General features: G+C 40.7%; 1 protein-coding gene across 1 annotated transcript in view; it reads left to right on the top strand.

Annotated features, from left to right (window-relative positions):
* LOC130835640 (ATP-binding cassette sub-family C member 4-like) overlaps positions 1-24287 on the top strand; it is a 172775-nt gene that overhangs the window by 9400 nt on the left and 139088 nt on the right. Inside the window, exons 4-8 of the mRNA XM_057707278.1 lie at positions 8285-8509; positions 19241-19330; positions 20401-20564; positions 21816-21941; positions 23127-23376. Coding sequence (XP_057563261.1) covers positions 8285-8509; positions 19241-19330; positions 20401-20564; positions 21816-21941; positions 23127-23376 — 855 coding nt within the window. The remainder of the gene's footprint in view (positions 1-8284; positions 8510-19240; positions 19331-20400; positions 20565-21815; positions 21942-23126; positions 23377-24287) is intronic.

Raw genomic sequence — 24287 nt, 5'->3', positions numbered from 1 at the left:
TGTCACCATACAAAGTTATTCCGTATTATTGAGTATATTCCCCATGTTGCACATGGCATCCTCGTGACTTTATTTCATAACTGGAAATTTGTACCTCCTAATCTCCTTGGCTATTTCATTCAACCCCCAACCACCCTCAATCCATTTTCTTTAAGAAGTCAGGGAAGTAGGTGACTCATTTTTAGAAGACTGCATTCATAATGGTTACAATTTTTAGCAACCTGCTTAGAAGTGAAACTTTTAATTCCTGTCTGGAAAACTTGGCTTTTACACATCACTTTTTTCAAGAGCGCTTGTTCTGCCAAGATGGCCTGTGAGCAGCACTGAATTTTCCAAGCCCTTTATGAAAGCAGCCTCTGCTGTTAAGCGTAGAATAGGTCTCTTCCCAGGACTTCTGATAGTAAAAGTGATCCTAGCTTACACCTGTTTTTATGCTGGTTGCAGAGCACTTTGAGCTGTTGTAGCTCATTCAGTTGTACCAGAATTTCTCCAAGGTAAACAAGGCAGATATTTCCACAGATAAGGACCAGGAGGGCATATGATGGGTTTAAGGTCATGTGACTTGCAGGTGTCTGACCTGGTTTCTGAAGCAAAACTTTTTTTTTGGCCATGCCATGTGGCATGCAGGATCTTAGTTCCCCGACTAGGGATGGGACCTGTGCCCGCTGCAGTGGGAGTGTGGAATCTTAACCACTGGACCTCCAGGGAAGCCCCTGAAGCAAACTGTTTTGATTCCTAGGTCAGTGTTCTCTGCATTCTGTCCTGATGCTTCCTCTCCTGGCACAGCCTGCACTGAAGGGTCAGAGCCCAGAGTAGGTATTTTTCTTTTTTCTTTTTCTTTTTTTAAAAATTTTATTTATTTACTTATTTTTATTTATTGGCTGCTTTGGGTCTTTGTTGCTGCATGCGGGCTTTCTGTAGTTGCAGAGAGTGGGGGCTACTCTTCATTGCAATGTGCAGGCTTCTTATTGCGGTGGCTTCTCTTGTGGTGGAGCAGTGGCTCTAGGGTGCACGGGCTTCAGTAGTTGTGGCTCATCGGCTCAGTAGTTGTGGTTTGCAGGCTCTAGAGACCAGGCTCAGTTGTTGTGGTGTGTGGGCTTAGTTGTTCTGTGGCATGTGGGGTCTTCCCCGACCAGGGATTGAACCCCATGTCCCCAGCATTGGCAGGCGGATTCTTAACCACTGCGCCACCAGGGAAGCCCAAGAGTAGGTATTTTTCTGACTACAGTTCTGTGCTCTTCTGTCAACTTCTTCCTATAGTGTTTTTTTTTTTCTATAGATTTTAAAAAATATTTCAAAAATGCAAAAATAGAATGAGATTGAAGGGTAGCAGAATGTGTCACCCAGAATATGCCTCTTTGGCACAAAGGTTATTTTGAGCTGATGATTTGTTTTGAGAAATAGACACAGCAAAAGCTCTGAAGACAGAAAATTTACCCTTCTGTGAGGGACACTTATACTGATAAAGGAAATCTTCATTTATAAAAGTGTCGCCCTCTGTGCACCAGAAAGAGAAGAATGGCTCTAAATCTCAGAAAAATTCTGTCAGTGGAGAAGTCTTCAAGAAGACAAATGTGCATAACAGTCACAGCGGGACCCTAGTTTAAGCTGCTTTTCCGATTACCCTCTCATAAGTGTCCCCTACTTTCTTTTGTCTTTAGCTGGAGGTGATATTTGAAGTGGTGGCTTGGTTCATCTCAGGAAGTTACTCAGTTTTTCTGGGTATTTCCCATGTGTACCGGAAATATACATATTAATATACTTCTGTTTGATTTTTCTCTTGTTATTCTGTCATTTATTATGGGGACTGTCAGTTAAGAACTGAGAAGGGTACCGGGAAATGAGCCCCTGTGTAACCTAAGGCAGCTTCAGTAGTTGCCAACTCAGGAGCAGTCTTGATTCATCTGAACCCCTACTCACTCTCACTTCCAGTATTATTTTGAAGCAGTTCCTAGACATCACATCATTTTTATCTATAAATATTCTCATATGTATCTTTAAAAGATGTGGAATCTTCCCCCTAAATAATCCTAATCCCATTGCTCTGCATAAACATTAACTTTAATGTCATCAGTGTCTAGCCAGTGCTCACAGTTGTCTTTTCCCCTCTTGTTTTTTGAAATAGTATTAAATAAGGTACATGTGGTTGATAGAGGTTCTATGGGTTGCTTCTCTATTCCCCTCCACTTGCCCCGCTTTCTCTTTTCCTCTCAGCCATTTATTTGGTTTATTTATTTAGTTCTTTTAAATAAATAAATTTATTTATTTATTGGCTGCATTGGGTCTTCATTGCTGCACACGGGCTTCCTCTAGTTGCGGCGAGCGGGGTCTGCTCTTCATTGTGGTGCACGGGTTCCTCATTGTGGTGGCTTCTCTTGTTTTGGAGTACAGGCTCTAGGGGCATGGGCTTCATTAGTTGCAGCATATGGGCTCAACAGTTGTGGCTCACAGGCTCTAGAGCACAGGCTCAATAGTTGTGGCACACAGGCTTAGTTGCTCCACAGCATGTGGGATCTTCCTGGACCAGAGATTGAACCCGTGTCCCCTGCACTGGCAGATTTTTAACCACTGCACCATCTAGGAAGTCCTGGTTTATTTATTTTTTTAATGGAAGAAACCAGGTTATTTGTCCCATAGTCTGGGTTTGGCTGATTGCTTCTCTCCCTTTGTTATGTAACATGTTCCTCTGGCACCTTAGGTTGGTGGTTAGATCTGGAAGCTTGATCTGACTCATTCAGGTTTTCTTCACCCCTTTCCTCTTTGTAGGAGGTAGGGTTGTAGGGGTGTGTCCCTCCCTTATGAGGTGCATACCATCTTTTCTGTGTGTGTGATGTGAGGAGCTGCTCATGATCATTGCTCAAGATCCATTAATTCAGTAAGGGTTGCAAAATGGTGATGCTCTATTTCTAACTCTTACCCTCTTCATTTATTAGCTGAAATATTTCCATAAAGAGAAACTTCGTCATTATAAACTCCTTGGTAACCCTGAGCTGTAGTATTTCCAGGAAGGGTAGGGGAAATTCTTAATTTTTTCACTTTTTAAAAAACTCGTTTTCAAAATAATGAGTTGGTTCTCCTCTAGGGCTAATGAGTTTGTGTTGTTGTGTGTTTTGTTTGTTTTTATGAGTATCAGGTTGAGCTCAGGATTTAAGCATTTCTGATGTGCTTCAGTCCATTTCAGTTGTTATGCTTATGCCAACCTTTGGGCATCTTTGGCCAGTGGGAGTCTGTTCAGGTTGGGTCCTTATTCTTTTGCACATTCTCTGGTAGTCTTTGCTAGCTTTTTTACTCTATTGTGTGACAAGATGTTTCTAGCTCATCTTGTATAGGTTTTGCCCCAGCCCTGGAATTAGCCATTTTTCCAAGCAGCCCTGGCTCCCTTTAGTGGGAAGTAGAATTCAGAGACTACAGTTTGGGCATTTGAGGTGCTTATTGCTGCTGGGTTGGTTATTGTTTCTCAGCTTTTTGATTGGACAAAGCTAGAATACATTTTTTAAGGTAAACAAAGATGTTTATATGGGTGTTTCCAATCCAAGTCAGATTCAAGACACTCCTGTTTTTACTTCATTACGGTTACATCTGTATCTCTTTTGTCCTATCATCTATTCTCCTTTGTCCCATGTCTACTCCCAGTTCTCAATGATATCAACATAATTATTCATCTGCTTTATCTTACAGTATCAGCACCGTCACATGTAATGTGAGTTCTAAAAACAATTTAAGATTTTTTTAATGCAGTTCATACTGTCTTTAGGTAGGTATATCATACAGAGAATGTGTTCTCAAATTATTTTGTTGTACTCTGAAATTTTAGGAATTGCTTTTTTAAGTTGGTTATCATAATAATTCTATATAATATTTTCATGATTCCAAAGTCAAATCAGCAGACAAGGCTATTTTTAAAGAAGGCTGATATCCTTGTTCATTTTCATTCCCTCTCCTTTTAGAGGTAGCTTTCCAAATGAATTTTGATTCATCTTTGTATTTTGTAAGTATAGTCTTTTTGAACATTTTATTTTTCCTACTGTGCAGAATGAAAAGTCTTAATTTCATCACTGGAAGCTCAGGGCTTGGGTTCATAAGGGATTTCTTGGAAGCAGAAAACGTGTCATGGAACTCTAGTTAAAACCCTTTATGGTCCTTGTAACTCCTTCAAAGTAGGTCTTTGGCCTCTCTAGGCTCAGATGCCATGACAACGCAGCAGTGGAGGATAGCAGATGCTTATATGGGGTTAGTGTCTGCATCCAAAATCTTCCAGGGAGAGGAAACTTCAGGCTCCATCCCTAATCAGTTGAACCTAAACCAGAGTCTGGTGGCTGGGTCTCAGGCCTCTGAGTGCTCTTAACTCCTCCCAGATGATGCTAATGTACAGTGAGGAAGAAGACCACTGTGTGAAAGAGCACTGAAGGCATATCTAGAATCCTGAAGGTTATAATTTCCCCAGATTCACTGTTTTTCCCCCTTATCTCTGGATCTTTCTCTACTCTACCTTTGTCACCTTTTCCCCCAGTTGTAAAAATTAACTGCCTGTTCATTTTCCCACAAGCTCCTTCTTTTATGCTTATATGTGTCACTCAAGAATTATTTTCTTTGTCTGATAGCATGTTTCTATTTCCTGTGTTTTCTCTTTTTTTTTCATGAATAAGAGATGGGAAAGTTGGGTAAGAAATGTTTCAAGTACATGAGGAAACGTGGAGGAAGAACTGTACCCACTGTGGCAGTTCTAGCATCTAACTGTATAAGAAGTTATTTTAAGAAGCAAGAGGTGGGGCCCAATGTCAGGTGCTTCCAGGAGGCTGAATAGCAAGGACTCCAGCAAGAAATGTCTGCCTCAGAGACTCTGAGACTCTCAGAGAACCTTGAGTGATGGGCCTTGTGGTATTAAATTGGGCTCTTTTAAAAATCCTGCATGGTTTCACAGTTGTGAAGACTTCTTGTGAAAGAGTAAGAACTGTTTTCTCAGTTGGTTTGTGGAAAGAATATTCAGGGGGTCATAGATTGATGTCAAAGATGAAGGGTTTCTGGGGGCATTTTTTGACCTTGTTCCTGCTTATCCGGAACGTTTTAATTTTCTTAGTTTCATGTTTGATGAATATTTTCTCAGTTGTTTTATTTCTTACTAGTTGAAGGTTTAGGATCAAGGATGGCCAGATGAGGGAATTTCATGGTGGCGCCCGCCAACACCAGTGTACACGTGTAGGGGGAGCTCCGGGAATGGCTGTTGCCAGTGTCTCTGTCCCCAGGGTGAGCCACAGCTGCCCCTCGCCTCTCTAGGAGACTCTCCAAGACAAGCAGAGTCGTCAGAAATTGGGCCTTCCCTCGGGATTCACACCACTGTCCCATTTGGAGTTAATACTTGGAACAGAGCATTGAGGATATGCAGGTGTTAATCTTCTAGCAGCTGGAAAACATTCTGCCTGGTTTGCTTCAGCCAGTTGCTACCAAATGCCAGAAATGGAGACATCACAGGTTACAGGTGCTGCTGCCAGCTGTCCTGTTAAATGACTCTTCATCTCTAACCTTCCCTTGTGTGTGGAGGGGATGGACATACTGGGTCCACCTTTGATGGCTGCGATCACTTCTGCCCTACGTGTTCTGGAAGCTTTGAAGAATCATATTTAGTACATGTATTCTTACTGTCTATATGTACTTTGGGGTTTTGTTTTCACAATTTTGTGTTATTGACTATTTTGTTTTTTATTTTGTTGAGAGAAATTACTGGAAAATTGCTTTTTACTTACTGTTATTTTCCTTACGGAGTATAAAGTCAATTTTATAATTTCAATAGTTGCAACTTTTGTTAGAATGGGAATTCCTTGTACTTTATACTTTTCACCTCTTTTCTGAATTGCCATGACTAGTCCTTATTGGAGGCAGAGTAGTACTTAAGACTAACAAATAACTCTCCCTTCTAATTATGTCAAATCAAAGTAGCAATTCATGTTCAAAAACCTTTATCTTTTGAAAATTTCAATCCTAAATAAAGAATAATTATTATGAAGAAAAAAAAAATAATGGACAGATGAGTGGAAGATCAGGGTCATGAACTGGCTTTACACCTTAATGAGGCTGTTTGCTCTACTGGCTCATTAAATACTGTCTCTCAGTGGAAAATCCAGATGCTCAGACAGTAGTGAGCTGCCGTTATTTTGCACTCCGTTTTTTGCTAAATTTGTTGTGTCTATCAGTATTCTCTTTGGTTGGTGACGTTATTCTTACTTCTTTTCCTTATAATTACACCAGTGTTAGGCTTAAACGGAGAGCTGGGTAACAGGCAACAGCGATTCCCAGAGACAATCATAAGTTTCCAGAAAGTTTGGGACAGCAAGTGTTACTGCTGGGTATCTGGTGGAGAGCCCCAGGTCTGTAGGCTGCAGCCTTGGGCTGACCTTGACCATACCTGGGCTGGGACTGTCCATGTGTACAGTTTGATGTTCTTTCTTCTCTGTGTAAGCCTCCAGATTTCCTTCTCAGTAAACTCTACAGTCTGTTTTATGATCTCCTATATGAGAGGCTCTTCCATAAGCTCTTCATGCGCTTCGGGATGAATGATGGGGCATGCTGGAAATGTAACAGTGAGCCTTTGTGTTCTTGAGAACTGATCCTCTTACTGTGATCTGATCATCTTACTCATAATTCTTCAACTAAATAGTGTTCCCTTCTCCGTAGTAAATGAAAACTGCTGTGACTTCATGGAAGGTGAGGTGTGGCCTGTGACATGTGCGTGCATGTGTGTAGAGTAAGACAGGAGTATTGGGCTTTGATGTCACACCCATTTGAGGGACGGGGACAGCTTTCTATAAATATCCTGATTGGGCACTAGTTGGTTGAGCAGAAATTGCATGTTACTTTTATTTCATGTTTGGTGTTAGTAAGGAGTGATTGCTTAAAAAGAGAAGCTTGTTTCAAAGTCGAGCTCCTGAAAGATTTCCCTACTTTTGGCATTTTCACTTTTGAAAAGTGTGTGGAGGAAATGATGTCGAGGGCCCAGGTGTTTACTTTTGGCAACTTGAATTTGTATTGAGTGTTTGGTTCTCCTTGATGGGGGAGAAGGGTACCTTACAAGGGGCGACGAGAGGGAGGAAGTAGGCTGTGGGGTGGAGTGGCCGTTTGGCAGGGTGGGCAACTGTTGCTGTTTCTTTGCCTTTAATTTGGGGAAAGAAAATTGCTTTCCCTAAGTCCTACACAGCAGGTGAGCTCCCCAATGCCCACCCCTCAGTCAGTGATTTAGGATTTTATTTTTTCCTTGAGAAATAAATAATTGGAAATTTTTCTTGCAACCCAGCACCTGTAGTGTATGACTGATGGTGAACCATGGATAATATCATTTTTTAGCTTGGCTTCTGCCATGTTTAATTTTTTACTCCAAGGAACATCCCAGCTTCTAGTGGGTAGAGACATAATGAGGTAGTACCCTCTGGGATGGAGAGAATAGGAACTTCCCAAGCCTGGTTTCTTTGTGATGCTCCCACAGAAGCTGGGCTCCATTCTCTTGATCTATTGACAGGTGGAGTTCCTGCTGGAAAAGAGTGGATGTGTTTGTGCCAGTATCTCAGTTCATAAAGACTCCTAAAACAGAAGGTGATGGCAAAGAACTTGTCTGCCATAGATGAACATCTTGACTTTCTGTTGGGCTGGGATGTTGAGAGTACAGGGGACGGGGCAGGCTGCCAGCAGGGCTCGTTCATATGGAAGCAAATATCTTACCTTTCATCTGCTACCTTTTGCTTATTCATCATAGGCCAAGACTCTCTTGGTATTTTGTCACGTGTGTTCTCAAGCAGCGGTCCCCAACCTTTCTGGCACCAGGGACTGATTCCATGGAAGACAATTTTCCCACAGATGGTTGAGGGGGGATGGTTCAGGTGGTAATGCACGCAATGGGGAGCAAAGGGGAGCAGCAGATGCAGCTCCGCTCCCTCGCCTGCTGCTCACCCCCTGCTGTGCAGCCCAGCTCCTGACACGCGGTGGACCAGTACCGGTGCCAGGCCTGGGGCTGGGGACCCCTGTTCTACAGCACTGATTATAGTATTTATGTAGCATCCACAGTGTACTAAGCATAATGCACTGAGGCTTTACTGTCTTTGAACGTAAAATTTCTCCTTAAGGTTAGAACTATTGTCTCTCGTCTTGTAGAAGATAGTAGATCTGCGTATTTTTCTTTTAGATGCGCCGTGAATGTAGCATTTTGTCAAAATACCTTTTTAACATGCTTATAATAAAAGTAAAGCTTGTGTGAAGAAAAACTGGCATTTTTAATAAAGGTGTTTTTCTTTCCTTTTAGGAAGGCACAAGGGTACTTCTGCCCATATTTTTGGGCAAAATTATTAGTTATGTTGAAAACTATGATCCCACCGATTCTGCCACTTTGTACGAAGCCTACAGCTATGCTGCAGGGCTGAGTGCCTGCGTGCTGGTCTGGGCCATCCTGCACCACTTGTACTTCTATCACATTCAGCGTGTGGGCATGAGGTTAAGAGTAGCCGTGTGCCATATGATTTACCACAAGGTAAGTGTCACTCAGTACTAAAGTGTGTACCTCCCCTGAAGCATCACAAGTATTGGGGAAAGTTCTCTGTAAATTAAAAATGTAACTGGGGTCATTTACACTTTACTAGAGAAGCTTGCTATTTGCATCAAGTCAATTTTGTTGTTGTTGCTTAAGCAAACTTTACCAATAAATGATCAAAAGTTTTCTGTTGACATCAGGTTAGGGCTGTTTTTGAAAACTTTTAGCCACAGGCACTTGCATAATACCCACCAAATTTGTAATGAAATCTAATAAAAATTAAGTATCAAAAGTATCAAATTGCTTTCAATGTTTTCATGCCTAAATCTCACAGTGGTATTTATGGAAATTTTGTTGTTGTTCATTAAAACCTTCATTTACATCAAACTTGTGTTAAAAAAGTGAAGTTCAGTGATCGGCTCTATAAAATCATATCTAGAAACAAAGAATGACTTTGAGAAAGGAAAGAACTATAATTTTAAAGGACCCATCTAATTATATTAAATACAGTTGTGTAACTAAAGAAATATGTAAGTGAAACCCATGCCAAATACAGACTCACTCAGTATATTCTATAGATATGATTGTTTTTAATGGTATTAAAGAAAATCCTATGGTGTTTGTGATAGACTTGAAACTTTACATTGTTTTAGTAATTCTGGAGAGAATTTGTCACTGTTGATTCAAGTTTTTTTTTTAATACAGTATTTCCTTTTATCTTTAGTATGCATCATAGCACTTTTAATAAGACCTGATTTGATGTGTTTGGTGACCTTGTTTGAGAAATGCCATGAAATTATTCTCAATACTGGTTTACCCTGGTCTTAATTAATGTAAAAGGAGTAAGGATTTCAGGTGTCTTTACAAAGGAATTGCTGCATATATATCCATGTCAAGAGTAAATGGCTCTTTATTAACTGAATTCTGGATATCCCTTCGCCTTAGACTGTTTGCTTTAAAAAAAAATCCTCATTTGACCGTATTGCATACTTGCAATTTTCTCAGAGAGTAGATCTTAAGTGTTCTCACCACACAGACAAAATAGGGAAACTATGACCTTTTCTTAAGAAAATACCAAAATCATAACAAACTGCTGAATAATGATCAAAAAAATTCTGGAACTCACCAAAAAAGATATAGTATATCCAGAGACAAAGAAGAGGTCACAATGAGATGGTAGGAGGGAAGCGATCATGATAACATCAAATCCCATACCTGTTGGGTGGGTGACCCACAAACTGGAAAATAATTATACCACAGAAGTTCTCCCACAGGAGTGAACGTCCTGAGCCTCACATCAAGCTCCCCAGGCTGCGAGTCTGGCAACAGAAGGAGGGGCCCCCAGAGAATCTGGCTTTGAAGGCCAGCAGGGTTTGATCACAGGAATTCCACAGGACTTGAGGAAACAGAATCTCCACTCTTGGAGGGTGCACACAAGGCCTTGTATGCACCAGGACCCCAGGAAAAAAGCAGTGACCTCATAAGAGCCTGGGCCACACCTACCTGCTGATATTGGCAGGTCTCCTGCAGAGGCAGGGGTGGCTGTGGCTCACTGCAGGGACAAAGACCCTAGTGCCAGTAGTTCTGGGATATATTCATTGGTGTGAGCCCTCCTGGAGACTGCCATTTTCTTACCAAGACCTGGCCCACCCAACAGCCTGTAGGCTCCAGTGCTGGGATGCCTCAGGCCAAACAACCAAAGGGTGGGAACACAACCCCACCCATCAACAGACAGGCAGCTTAAAGTCATCATAAGCACAAAGCTGCCCATTAAACACACCCCTGATATGGCCCTGTCCACCAGAGGGACAAGACATAGCACCACTCACCAGTGGGCAGGAACCAGTCCCTCCCACCAGGAAGCCTGCACAAGCCTCTTAGACAGCCTCATCCACCAGGAGGCAGACAGCAGAAGCAAGAACTACAGAATGGAAGCCTGCAGAATGGAAACTGCAATCACAGAAATTTAGACAAAATGAGCAGAGGACTATGTCCCAGATGAAGAAACTAGATAAAAACCCAGAAAACAACTAAGTGAAGTGGAGATAGACAATTCATCTGAAAAAGAATTGAGAGTAATGGTACTAAATATGGTCTAAAATCTCAGAGAAAAAGTGGAGGCACAGATTGAGAAGATACCAGAAATGTTTAACAAAGACCTAGAAGAATCAAAGAAACAGACAGAGATGAACAATACAGTCATTGAAATAAAAAAATTCACTAGAAGGAATCAATAGCAGAATAAGTGAGGCAGAAGAATGGATAAGTGACCTGGAATACAGAGTGGTGGAAATCACTGCCATGGAAAAGAATAAAGAAAAAGAATGAAAAGACCTGAAAACAGTCCAAGAGACCTCTGGGAGAACATTAAATGCACCAACATTCACATTATAGGGGTCTCAGAAGGAGAAGAGGGAGAGAAAGAAGCTGAGAAACTATTTGAAGAAACTATAGCTGAAAACTCTCCTAACATAGGAAAGGAAACAGTCACCCAAGCCCAGTAAGTGCAGAGAGAGTCCCAGGTAGGATAAACCCAAGGAGGAACATGCAGAGACACATGGTAATCAAATTGACAAAATTAAAGATGAAGAAAATATATTAAAAGCAACACGGGAAGAATGACAAATAACATACAAGGGAACTCCTATAAAGCTTTCAGATGATTTCTCAGCAGCAAGTCTGCAGACCAGAAGGGAGAGGCACAATATATTTAAAGTGATGAAAGGGAAGTATCTGTAATCAAGGATACTCTACCCAGCAAGGCTTTCATTCAGATTCAACAGAGAAATCAAAACTTTACAGACAAGCAAAAGCGAAGATTGAGTTCAACACCACCTGACCAGCTTGGCAACAAATGCCAAAAGAACTTTTCTAGGCAGAAAAGAAAAGGCCACAACTAGAAACAAGAATATTACAAGTGGAAAAGCTCAGCAGTAAAGGCAAATTACCGTAAATGTAGGAAATCATCCACACAAATACAAAATAATATCAAAACCAGCAATTGTGAGAAGAGGAGAGTATAAGTGCAGGATATTGGAAATTCATTTGAAATTAAAAGAGCAGCAGATTAAAACAAACTTGTATATATATAGACTGCTATATCAAAACCTCATAGTAACCACAAACTAAATATCTTTGATAAATACACACACAAAAAAGAAAAAGGAATCCAAACACAACAGTAAATTTAACCATTAAATCACAAGATATGAGAACAAAAGAGGAAGGGAAGAGAAAAACAAATATTGTATATTAACACATATATGTGGACTGTAGAAAAATGGTACAAATCAACCAGTTTGCAAGGCAGAAATAGAGACACAGGTGTAGAGAACAAACATATGGACACCAAGTGGGGAAAGTGGGGAGGGTTGGGGGGAGAATGAATTGGGAGATTGGGATACCAAATTGTATGCTCTAAATATATGCAGTTTATTATAAAAAATAAGAAAATTAAAAATTAAAAAAAGACTTACAAAACGAATCTAAAACAATTAACAAAATAGCAGTAAGAACGTACAAATCAGTAATTACATTAAAGGTAAACAGATTAAATGTTGCAACCAGAAGACATAGACTGGGTGAATGGATACAACAACAAGACCTGTATATATGCTGTTTACAAGAGACCCATTTCAGATCTTGGGACACATACAGGCTGAAAGTAATGAGATGGAAAAAAGTATTCTGTGCAAATGAAAATCAAAAGAAAGCTGGGATAGCAATACCTATATCTGGCAAAATAGACTTTAAAGACTGTTACAAGAGATAAAGAAGGACACTACATAATAATCAGCAGATTAATCCAAGAAGAAGATATAAAATTTGTAAATATACATGTACCCAACCTAGGAGCAGCTCAATATATAAGGCAAATACTAACATCCATATAAGGAGAAATCAACAGTAACAAAATAATAGTGGGGGACTTTGATATCCCATTTTTATCAATGAATAGATCATCCAGACAGAAAATCGATAAAGAAACACAGGCCTTAAATAACACATTAGACCTGATGGACCTAACTGATATTTATAAAACATTCTATCCAAAAGCAGCAGAATACACATTCTTCTCAAGTGCCCATGGAACATTCTCTAGGATTGATCACATGCTGGGCTGTAAAGCAATCCCCAGTAAACTTAACAAAACTGAAATCATATCAAACATCTTTTCTGACTATACCACTATGAGATTAGAAATCAAATACAAGGAAAAAAATCCTAAAACACACAAAAAAATGGAGGCTAAACTTTATGCTACTAAATAAGTGAGACATCACTGAAGAAATCAAAGAGGAAATCAAAAAATACCTAGAGACAAATGAAAATGAAAGCATGATGATCCAAAACCTATGGGACACAGCAAAAGCAGTTTATAAGAGGGAAGTTTATAGCAATACAATCTTACCTCAAGAAACAAGAAAACTCTGAAATAAACAACCTAACCTTACACCTAAAGCAACTAGAGAAAGAAGAACAAACAAAAGCTAAAGTAAATAAAAGCAAAGAAATCATAAAGATCAGATCAGAAATAAATGAAATAGACATGAAGAAAACAATAGAAAAGACCAATGAACTAAAAGCTTGTTCTTTGAAAAGATAAACAAAATTGATAAACCTTTAACCAGACTCATCAAGGAAAAAAGGGAGAGGGCTCAAATCAATAAAATTAGAAATGAAAAGGGAGAAGTTACATCAGACAGCACAGAATTACAAAGGATCATAAGAGACTACTATAAGCACTTATATGCCAATAGAATGGAAAACCAAGAAGACATAGACAAAGTTTTAGAAAGGTACAACCTTCCAAGACTGAACCAGGAAGAAGTAGAAAATATTAACAGACCAATCACAAGTACTGAAATTAAAATTGCTATTTGAAAACTCCCAACAAGCAAAAGTCCAGGACCAGATGGCTTCACAGGTGAATTCTATCAAACATTTAGAGACGAGCTAACACCTGTCCTTCTCAAACTATTCCAAAAAATTGCTGGGGAAGGAACACTCCCAAACTCGTACTATGAGGCCATCATCACCCTGATACCAAAACCAGAGAAAAATATGAAGAAAAGAAAATTACAGGCCAGTATCACTGATGAACCTAGATGAAAAAAATCCTCAACAAAATGATGGCAAACAGAATCCAACAATATATTAAAAGGATCATAAACCATGATCAAGTGTGATTTATCCCAGGGATGCAAGGATTTTTCAACATCCTGAAATCAGTGTGATGCACTGCAACAACATATTGAAGAATAAAAACCATGTGATTATCTCAATAGAGGCAGAAAAAGCTTTTTGACAAAATTCACCACCCATTTATGATAGAAAGTCACCAGAAAGTGGGCATAGAGGAACATATCTCAACATAATAAAGTCCATTGATGACCAACCTACAGAAAACATCACACTCAACAGTGAAAAGTTGAAAGCATTTCCTCTAAGATCAGGAACAAGACAAGGCTGTCCACTCTTGCCACTTTTATTCAACATAGTTTTGGAAGTCCTAGCCATGGCAGTTGGAGAAGAAAAAGAAATAAAAGGAATCCAGATTAGAAAAGAAGAAATAAAATTGTCACTGTTTGCAGATAACATGATGCTATACATAGAAAATCCTAAAGATGCTACCAGAAAACTAATGGCTCATCAGGATTCAATAAAGTTGTAAGACAAAAATTTAACACACAGAAATCTGTGGCATTTCTATACACTAACAATGTAAGCTCGGAAAGAGAAATTAAGTAAACAATCCCATTCACCATTGCAACAAAAAATAAAATACCTTGGAATACACCTACCTAAGGAGGCAAAAGATGAGTACTCCATAAACTAAGATACTGATAATAGAAATTGAAGATGACACAAATAGATGGAAAGATATACCATGTTCTCAAATTGGAAGAAGCAATATTGTCAAAATGACCATACTACCCAAGGCAATTTACAGATTCAATGCAATCCCTATCAAATTACCATTGGCGTTTTTCACAGAAGTAGAATAAAATATTTTGTGGAGACACAAAAGACCCTGAATAGCCAAAGCTATCTTGGGAAAGAAAAACCAAGCTGGAGGAATCCGGCTCCTCAACTTCAGACGATACTACAAAGCTACAGTCATCAAAACAATATGTTACTGGGACAAAAACAGAAATATAGGTCAAGGGAACAGGATAGAAAGCCAAGAAATAAAGCCACACACCTATGTTCAACTAATCTGTGACAAAGGAGGCAGGATTTTACAATGGAAGAAAGACACTATCTTCAATAAATGGTGCTGGGAAAACTGGACAGCTACGTGTAAAAGAATGAAATTAGAACATTCTTTAACACCATACATAAAAATAAACGCAAATTGAATGAAAAAGCTAAATGTAAGACCTGATACTATAAAACACTTAGAGGAAAACATAGGAAGACCACTCTTTGACATAAATTGCAGCAATATCTTTTTCAATTCCTCTCTTAGAGTAATGGAAATAAAAACAAAAATAAACAAATGGGACCTAATTAAACTCAAAAGTTTTTGCACATCAAAGGAAACCATAAACAGAACAAAAGGACAACCCACAGAATGGGAGAACGTTTGGGGGTGAGTCAAAACGTATCCCCACTCCAGGTACATTAAAACTTCTGTTGGCCACACTGTCTTATCAGTGCTTTCCATTCAAGGCTCCTGTCTTCCCAGTCACGGCTGTACAGATGCGAACATGTTACAACAGTTCACTTGTAACTGTGGTGTGAGCAAAACTGGATGCCCCACTTGTGACTTGCACAAAAGAAGAGCAGCGTGTAGTGATTTGTTTTTTTGTGGTCTGAAGATGTGCACGTCTGCACACTTCTGCCTACACTGTCAATATTGTGCAAAAAAGTTCATTTTGAGGTGTTAAAGCATCCTCCCTATAGTCCTGATCTTGCTCCATTGGCCTTTCACCTGTTTGGTCCCCTGAAAGCAGCCCTACAAGGATGAAGATTCACTTCTGATGAATTGAAGAAAGCAGTTCATTCGTGGCTTGCAGCTCAGCATAAAACATTTTTTAATGAGGGAATGTGAAACCTTGTTGACAGATGGACAAAGTGTATTGAAAAGTAATGAGATTATGTGAAACAATGATGTATTTGTCTTTTCTAAAGTTTAATTAAAATAAATTCTACAGCAGAGTGCGGATAATTTTTGACTCACTCTTGTATTTGCAACTGATGCAACCGAGAAGGGATTAATCCAATATGTACAAACAGCTTATGCAGCTCAATATCAAAAAACCAAATAACCCAATCAAAAAATGGGCAGAAGACATAAACAGACGTTTCTCCAAAGAAGACAGATAGCCAAAAGGCATGAGAAAAGATGTTCAACATTGCTAATTATTAGAGATGTGCAAATCAAGAATACAATGCGATATCACCTCACACTAGTCAGAATGGCCATCATTAAAAAGTGTACACACAATAAATGCTGGAGAGTGTGTGGAGAGAAGGGAACCCTCCTACACTGTTGGTAGCAATGTAAATTGGTAAAACCGTTATGGAGAACAGTATGGAGGTTCCTTAAAAAACTAAAAATAGAGGTACAATATGACTCAGCAATCTCACTCCTGGGCATATATCTGGAGAAAAACATGATTTGACAAGATACGTGCACTCAAATATTCATTGCAGCGCTGTTTACAATAGCCAACACATGGAAGCAACCCAAATGTCCATTGACTAATGAGTGGATAAAGATGTGGCACATACATACAATGGAATATGACTCAGTCATTAAAAAGAATGAAATTATGCCATTTGCAGCAACATGGTTGAACCTGGAGATCATCATACCTAATGAAGTATGTCAGAGAGAGACAAATATATCGCTTATATGCAGAATTGAAAATAAATGATACAAATGAATTTTTTACAAAACAGACTCACAGACTTAGAAAACAAACTTATGGTTACCAAAGAGGAAAGGTGGGTGGGAGGGATAAACTGGGCGTTTGGGATGGTCATATACACACTACCGTGTTTAAAATACATAACCAACAAGAACCTACTGTATAGCACAGGGAACTGCTCAATATTCTGTAATAACCTAAATGGGAAAAGAATTTGAAAATGAATAGATACATATATATGTATAATTGAATCCCTTTGCTGTACATCTGAAACTAACACAACACTGTTAATCAACTATTCCCCAAAATAAAATAAAAATTAAAAAAATAGGATAACTATGTGAGGTGATGGATATATTAAGTGGTTTTACTACAGTGATCAGTTCCCAGTGTGTATTTATATCGGAACATCATGCTGTAACCTTAAACACATATAATGTTTATTATTTAATAAATAAAATCCTCATCAAAGATAAAACCAAACAATTTAAATGGAAAATATTGCTTCCTTTCCCTATTTGCTACTTATCTAAGTGCTTCTGTTTCTTGGGATACTTTTCTCGGCAAAATGGGAGGTGGCTTCTCCTCCTCCTTCCTTGCGCAGAGTCTTGTTAGTCTCAGGGCTGTGTGGACCCAGGGGCCTGACATCTCACTGTCTGTGTGGCTCCAGCCCGTGAGCCGGTTTCCTCCTGGGTGACGTCTGAATGGCAGCGGTGCCCCCTGTGCACTCTAGTCAGGGGGCTTCCTTGTGGATCATTGTCATCTGTGTTATTCTGTTGCACCTTCTACCGTTTTTTGGATGAATACTCAGACTTTCTCACAAATTAGCTAAATGTTTGTCTTGCAGGAAATTTCACCAGAACTGCCCTGTGAAAACCTTGTTTTAGGTGTAGGGAGATGGTTTAGTCAAAGCTCGTGCTTTGCTGCACAGCTGAGCCATCGTCCACCTGTTTTTCTTTCTCTTCCCTCTACCTCTTTGAAACATCGCCTCTGGGAAACCTGATCTGACCTGGCACATTTGCTTCTGTGAATGTAAACATCTCCCAAAGCCATTACTTTGCTGGCTTGATTAGGCTAAGAGACTTGTCCCTTTATGAAGTCAGGTATTGTTGGGGTTAAACCAGAGACATAACCTGAAATTCCAGAAACATGGGAAAGACCAGAGTCTTCATGCGCAGCCGTGCATCTAGGATCCTGCTGAGGTGAGGAAATAAGACACGTTTTTGTAGGTTACAGGTGGGCTGATTCCTTAGGCGAAAAGCTGGTGCTGCAGAGCAGCTCTGAAAGGCCCCTCTGAATATTTGTTTTATGTTCAGACCTACTTCCTAATCCCTGGTCCTGGGAAGAAATCAGGTTGGGTGTTAGAAATGGAGTGGGTGCCAAGCTTGTTTATAATTTTGAATGATCTCGTGGGATGTATCATATATAAAAATGATTTGACATTTATTTACCTTTGTATAACTTTGGTAAAATTACTTCTGGCTTTTGATGATTGATTTTTTAAAAATTGTGTTAAAATACACACAACATAAAATGTACCATTTTAACTCTAAGTGCAGCGTTTAGTTAATATTAAGCACATTCACGTTGTTGTGCAGCCATCACCACTACGTGAACTTTTTCTTCTTCTGAAACTGATCCTCTGCACCCATTAACCACTAACTCCCCAGCCCCCTCCCCTCAGCCACCACCCTCTACTTCTTCTCTCTATGAATCTGACTACTCTAGGTGCCTCGTAGACATGGAATCACACAATGTTTGTCATTTTGTGTCTGGCTTATGTAGCACATTGTCTTCAAGGTTCATCCATGTAGTAGCAGGTGTCAGATTTTAATTCCTTCTTAAGGCTGAATAATATCCCATTACAGGTATCTACAACATTTTGTGTATCCATTCATCTGTCAGTGGACATTTGTTTTGTTCCCACTTTTTGGCTCTTGTGAATAATGCTGCTGTGAACATAAATATTGTACAAATATCTATTTAAGTCCATGCTTTCAGGTCTTTGGAGTACATTCCCAGAAGCGGAATCGCTGTGCTATATGCTAACTTTACGTTTAATATTTTGAGGAACTTTCATACTCTCTTGCATTGTGGTTATATCATTTTATATTCCCACTTGATCATTGATTATTCTGTTTAATGTGATGAGTAAATAAAAAGTTTTTATGAACTATGACATTTTGTTTGGATCTGTGGCTCCAGTTGGTGGTCTGTTGAAAGAGCTCATGGTGGTCTCTTCAGGTTCCTCAGATCTCTAGAGCATTTTTCAGAACTTTTTACCAAATATAGGGATTGTGCAACACAGGTTGTGTTTTTTTGGTAAAGTCTGCAGACTGGCATTAAGAACACAGATTCCTCACAGGAATAGTGTTTTGAACATTATACTCATTCATTTCAGGATGAGGAAACTAAGACCAAAGTGTTTAAATGATGTCATACATGGAATTAATGATTGATTCCACATTTATAGTCCAAGTCTCCTAGTTTTGTTCCTTCAGGCAGCCTCCCCACTCTCATCTAAGTTGGCTCAGAATTACTTTGGTTGGCACTTAAATCTAAACTTACATCCCTTTATCTTTCGGGCATGTCCAAGTTCATTGAGAAACAGGGTGGGGGATTTTGCTTCCACCTCCTATTGTTCCCTTTGCTGTCCTTGAGGGTGTGACTGCCGCCACATTGAGGAGCTGAAGGATAAACGTGGGTCCTTGGAGCCCTGCTTTCAGGGGTCATCCTGCTCACCCTGACACCACTCAAGACCCCATGAAAACCTGCTCCGTTTTGTTATGTTCTAAGAGTGACTTGGTATCACCATAGGAATCCAGTTTTCTGTTTCTTTCCCTTATTTCAGGCCCTTCGCCTGAGTAGCTTGGCCATGGGCAAGACCACCACAGGCCAGATAGTCAACCTGCTGTCCAATGATGTGAACAAGTTGGATCAGGTAAGCTGCCCCTGAGGGATCCTCTTCCATTTCCTGTCCTTCTTACTGGGTTTAGCTTATTGGGATGCCAGGTGCCAGGTTTGGCATCAGCCAGGATTCTGTTGAGGACGTAAGGCAGAATCTTTTTATCCAACTCTTATTTCTTGTGTGTGCAGCTTAGATGTAATTATATATGTTGTCCTCTAGATGAGAGTTTTGTTTTTCTAATGTTGCCTGCACCATACTCTAATAATAAATAGGCAGCATTGTTCTTGTGCAGCTTGGTTAGTGTCCCTAAGGGTCCTCCTGGAGGGGCCCTTCTTGGCATGCTGTATTTGTGTTGCTGGCTGAACTGTCTTCCTCCTCCTCTAGATGATGAAGGCCTGGTCACAGGGATTGTTCAGTTTCCTGTGCCCTGAACGGTGTCTGCTGCATAGGGAGCCTTTGATAAATAATGCCAAGTGGGTGGTCCCTAGCCGTACACAAGCTACTCTGTGCTATCCCATCACACTCTTTTTTTGTACTTACCTTAGGAATAGATCACATGATGCAGGGTGTTGAGGCTGTTGGTCAGATGTGTTTTGCACTAGATCCGTTTGAATTATTCATTCATCAAACATGAAGTAAGGCCCCTACTCAGTTTCAGGGATGGATAAGGCTCAGTTTCTGCCCTGGAGAAGCCACAGCCTGTCAGGGAGGTAAATACACAGATAATTACTGGAGAGTATGGCAGGTACATAATATAGGCGTTCCTGGGTTGCCGGAGAGCCCCAAGGAAAATGGGGGCTGAATTTTGGGGCCGACAGTTTGGCGAGGCCCTTAGCTCCTCTGTGGGGGGGACAACATTAGCATCTTCCTCCCTATGCTGCTGGTCTGCTTCCTGGGCGTCCCTGGAGCCAGCTCTGTGTGACCCCAGAGCAGTGTCATCTGGGGTGGATACTTAGGTTTCTGCTTCAGCAGGTGTAAAACCCACTGAGGTCATGTCTGTTTAGGTTCCTGTCTGTTTCTTCAGAGCAGATTGTTTGCATACTGTGTCCTTACTGGTTTTGTTTTTATACAGTCCTAAGAAGGCTTTGTCTTTTTCTTTTAAGGTAACAATGTTCTTGCACTTTCTGTGGGTGGGGCCACTGCAGGCTATCGCAGTGACGGCCCTGCTCTGGATGGAAACAGGAATATCATGTCTTGCCGGGATGGCGGTTCTCATGATTCTTCTGCTTTTGCAAAGCTACATCGGGAAGCTGTTTTCATCACTCTGGTAAGAGACACACTGGTTTAACAAACAGGTAACAGTAAAGCAATTATATTCCAATAAAGAGCTTAGAAAACAAACAAAAAACAAAACAGGTAACATCTATCAACCCTAAACTTCAATTAAAAAAAAAAGAGGTGGGCTATATTTGGTAACATCCATGGTCTGCTTGATGTTTTTGTTCAAAAACAAAACAAATGCCTTCTCGGATCTCTTCTTTGTGTGTTTTGTAGACCCTCTGGCTTAGCCAGTGGAGGCTCCAGCCTTGAGCTAAAGGCTGATCTTGCAGCGAGAAAGGTGGCGGCATTCCCTGGCTCCTCCTGGCACCGCACCTGAATAGGCAGAGTGTCCTTAAGCAGAACTTACCCACGTCCACGTTTTTTAAACCTTATTAAATAGTACTTGTCTCATAACACCATTTGTAGCTGCATATGTTTTTGTTATGCTTAAGTTAGAGCGATTTTCTGGTATGTATGTTCATGTCTTTGTTTTAATTCAGTGTTTCCATTAATATGTAAGTGCTCAAGGACAAGGTTGATCTTAATTATGTCTTTATAAAGCCACACATTCCCAGCAGCGTATGATAGAAAAGTGGCTGGTGGTGAAGGGTCTAATGGTGAGGAGTTAGACCTGAGAGGGCTGGAGGTGGGTCATGGTCCAGGATGTCAGGTGATGGAGATGTTGTGCTGTTTGAAGCTAGTTGACTTTGTGTGTGTGTGTGTGTGTGCATGTGCCTTTTTGCATGGTGTCTTTCTCTACTTGGGATTTCCTTTCCTCTCTTGGCTGTGGGGAGATGTTCCTTATCCTTTGAGGCCCTGTCCCATTGCTACCAGGTCTCTGAAGCTTTTCTTTGTCTCCTTTCCCAGGGGAATTTCCAGCCCCATCTTTTCTGCTCCCAGCACTTTACTCCTATTTTATTACAGCACAGACACTGTCTTCCTGTTAGATTCCTTTCTGCCTTCCCTATCTGACCACGACCTCCTTGGGCAGACGGTTTGTATCTGACTCATTTCAGGTCTTCCTGAGCTGATACTGCAAGTTCTCCAAGTTACTTCTTGAATTGGGCTGAATGGTTGACTTCCTACTTGAAGTGTTTTTCTCCATTTGTACTTTGAGTAGCACCTGACTGTGTTGTCAGCACAGAAGAGCTGTAGGGAATCATTTGACCCCTGGTCCCTTCCTGTGCCCTCTGCTGCTGCTGCTATGGAAAGCTGGGCTGTGCTCACTAAGGCTCATCTCTCATGTCTGTCCCCTTAGGAGTAAGACCGCAGCTTTCACAGACAACAGGATCAGGACCCTGAGCGAAGTTATAACTGGCATCAGAATGATAAAAATGTATGCTTGGGAGAAGTCATTTGCAGACCTTATTACTGGTTGGAGAAGGTATGTTTTTATGTATATCAAACCGTATTTTTGTACTTTTTTATTTACTGTTTTTACTGAATGAATTTAGAAGTCTTACCAAGATTGCACATTATGGTGAACTTAAATACTATCCACTCCACCCCCCTGCATGTGGCAGGGAGTTTAGGTAGAATAGAGGAGTATTTAATTTCAACCTGCTTTTCCATTTACCATCTTCTTAAAGGAAAAAATATATGTGCTGCTTATTTATACCAAAATGAAATTCCAAATATTTCTTAATACCACAAATCCCAAATAAACACTGATTCTAGGATGTTAGTATTCGAGACAATGATATTTAAAAGAAAACAGTAATTTATGTTAATATAGCACAAATGGGGAGATTATGGAGATTGGGTATACTTGTATCAGGCCAAACGAATCAGTGTTATTCATTCCACATAGAGCCATAAAAACACTTTGTTTTGCTTTTTGTTTTTTTTTGCTTTGTTTTATGTTTGTAGAATTTTTTCCATCTTTCATTTAAATATCTGAAAAGTGTTTATCCTCCAGCACGGGGTACTTAGAATTCTCCGGCAGCTCCCTGTCACCTCTCACCTTGCACCTTTGTGGGGGCCCCTCCCTCTGCTGGGAAGACACTCCCATCTTCCTTATTCTCTGGCCTCCGCCAGGCCTGACTGACTCCCGCTCATCTTCTCAGGTTCCGCGTGTGTGTGACTTGCTGTGACTCCACTGCTCCGAGTCACACGCCTCTGCTCTGTGCTCCGTGGGGGCTGTGCTGGCTCCTCTGTCTAATGTCTTGGTGTCTCACAATTTTGGGGTGGTTTATTCTCCTCCCCCACAAGTTCATGAGCTCCTGGAGGGGACGGGCTGTGTCTTTCTGTCATCAGTGAGGAGCCCGGTACAGGACTTATGGTTATGAATACTTGTTGAATGAATGTTCAAACCCAGTCTAATTGACCCAGAAAGTTTAAAAGTGTGACATGAAGCCTCCATTTAGTTGGAGAGTGAGGTGGTGATGCAGGGTGTGGTCCTTGTGTCGGGCAGACCCCCGGGTGTGCACTGTGTAGTGTCTGTATGACGTGAGGGATGGTTTATCTTAATCTGTGTCCACTCCCTGGAAAGGGGCCACTCATACAGGGCACTGAATTCATGTCTTGGATGTTGATGATTTTAAAGCCTGTTTCCCACTCTCTTTGCCAGGAAAGAAATTTCCAAGATTCTGAAAATTTCCTACCTTAGAGGACTGAGTTTGGCATCATTTTTCTCTGTAAGCAAAGTCATGGTCTTTGCCACCTTCATCACTAACTACCTCCTGGACATCGTGATCACAGCCAGCCAAGTGTTTGTGGTGGTGACGCTGTACGAGGCTGTGCGGTTGACGGGCACCCTGTACTTCCCCATGGCCGTGGAGAAGGTGTCAGAGGCAGTCGTCAGGATCCAAAGAATCAAGGTTTGGTGACAAATAATTTTTGACGTTGTAGGTGGATTTTACGTAAAATGCCTCCTTTTATCTGGTGTCACTGTGTTCCTGGTAGGTGAGGTTTAACTCTCTCAGTGCCAGAGCTGATTGTCATTCCAAAATGTCTTACATACTCCCCTCTCTTCTTAGGTAGAGTGCATTACGAATATGAGTTTGCTGCTCATTTATGGGCTGTGGTATAAATAGCTGTGGCACAGGGTTCTTGGTATAAAGTGATGACTGCAGGGCGATTAAAATGACAGAAGAAGCAAACACATGTCATCTCCTGTGCTAACTTGAATGACTAGGTAGTGACTGTGTTGAGTCCTGGTGTGAATAGGATTCTTCTCTGGGCCAGGAGGGAAAGAAATTGCTGAGAGGTCCCTGTTCCTTGGGCAGGAGAAGGGTCTCAGGTTCACTTAGTTCTCTGTGTTTAAACCTGGGTTCTTTCCTCCACAGATGGTTGCTTGTTGATGTCTGAGCAGGCCTTTTGCATCTGCCGTTTCCTCCCTGTCCTCTTTTCACTACTGCTTAATCCTCTCTCTCTAGCTGCCCTCTGCCTTTCAAATCTGTGATTCCCTCTATACCCACTGCCTCCTTTTCCTAACTAACTGTCCCTGAATTGCCAGGGGCAAATAATTTACATCACCAAGATAAGGGCTTGGCACACAGCAGGTGCTTGAATATTCCTGTGTTTATGAATAGGTCTTACATGATAAATTGGCTCTGTGAGCCGGCCTGGGCATGAGCTTGAGTGTCTGGACTTTATAAAAAATCTAATGTCTTGTTCCTGCTTCTCCACAGTGATGGACGGGCAGTAATAGATCTCTAGTGAAGTTGGATAACTCTGGGTGTGATTATATTATTTTTCAGTCTTGCCATAAAAGCTGAGATTTTTTTGT

The sequence above is a fragment of the Hippopotamus amphibius genome, chromosome 14, assembly GCF_030028045.1.
Source record: "Hippopotamus amphibius kiboko isolate mHipAmp2 chromosome 14, mHipAmp2.hap2, whole genome shotgun sequence".
NCBI classification, from domain to species: Eukaryota; Metazoa; Chordata; class Mammalia; order Artiodactyla; family Hippopotamidae; genus Hippopotamus; species Hippopotamus amphibius.
Note: the sequence above shows the minus strand (reverse complement) of the source record. Positions and strands in the feature narration are given on the sequence as shown.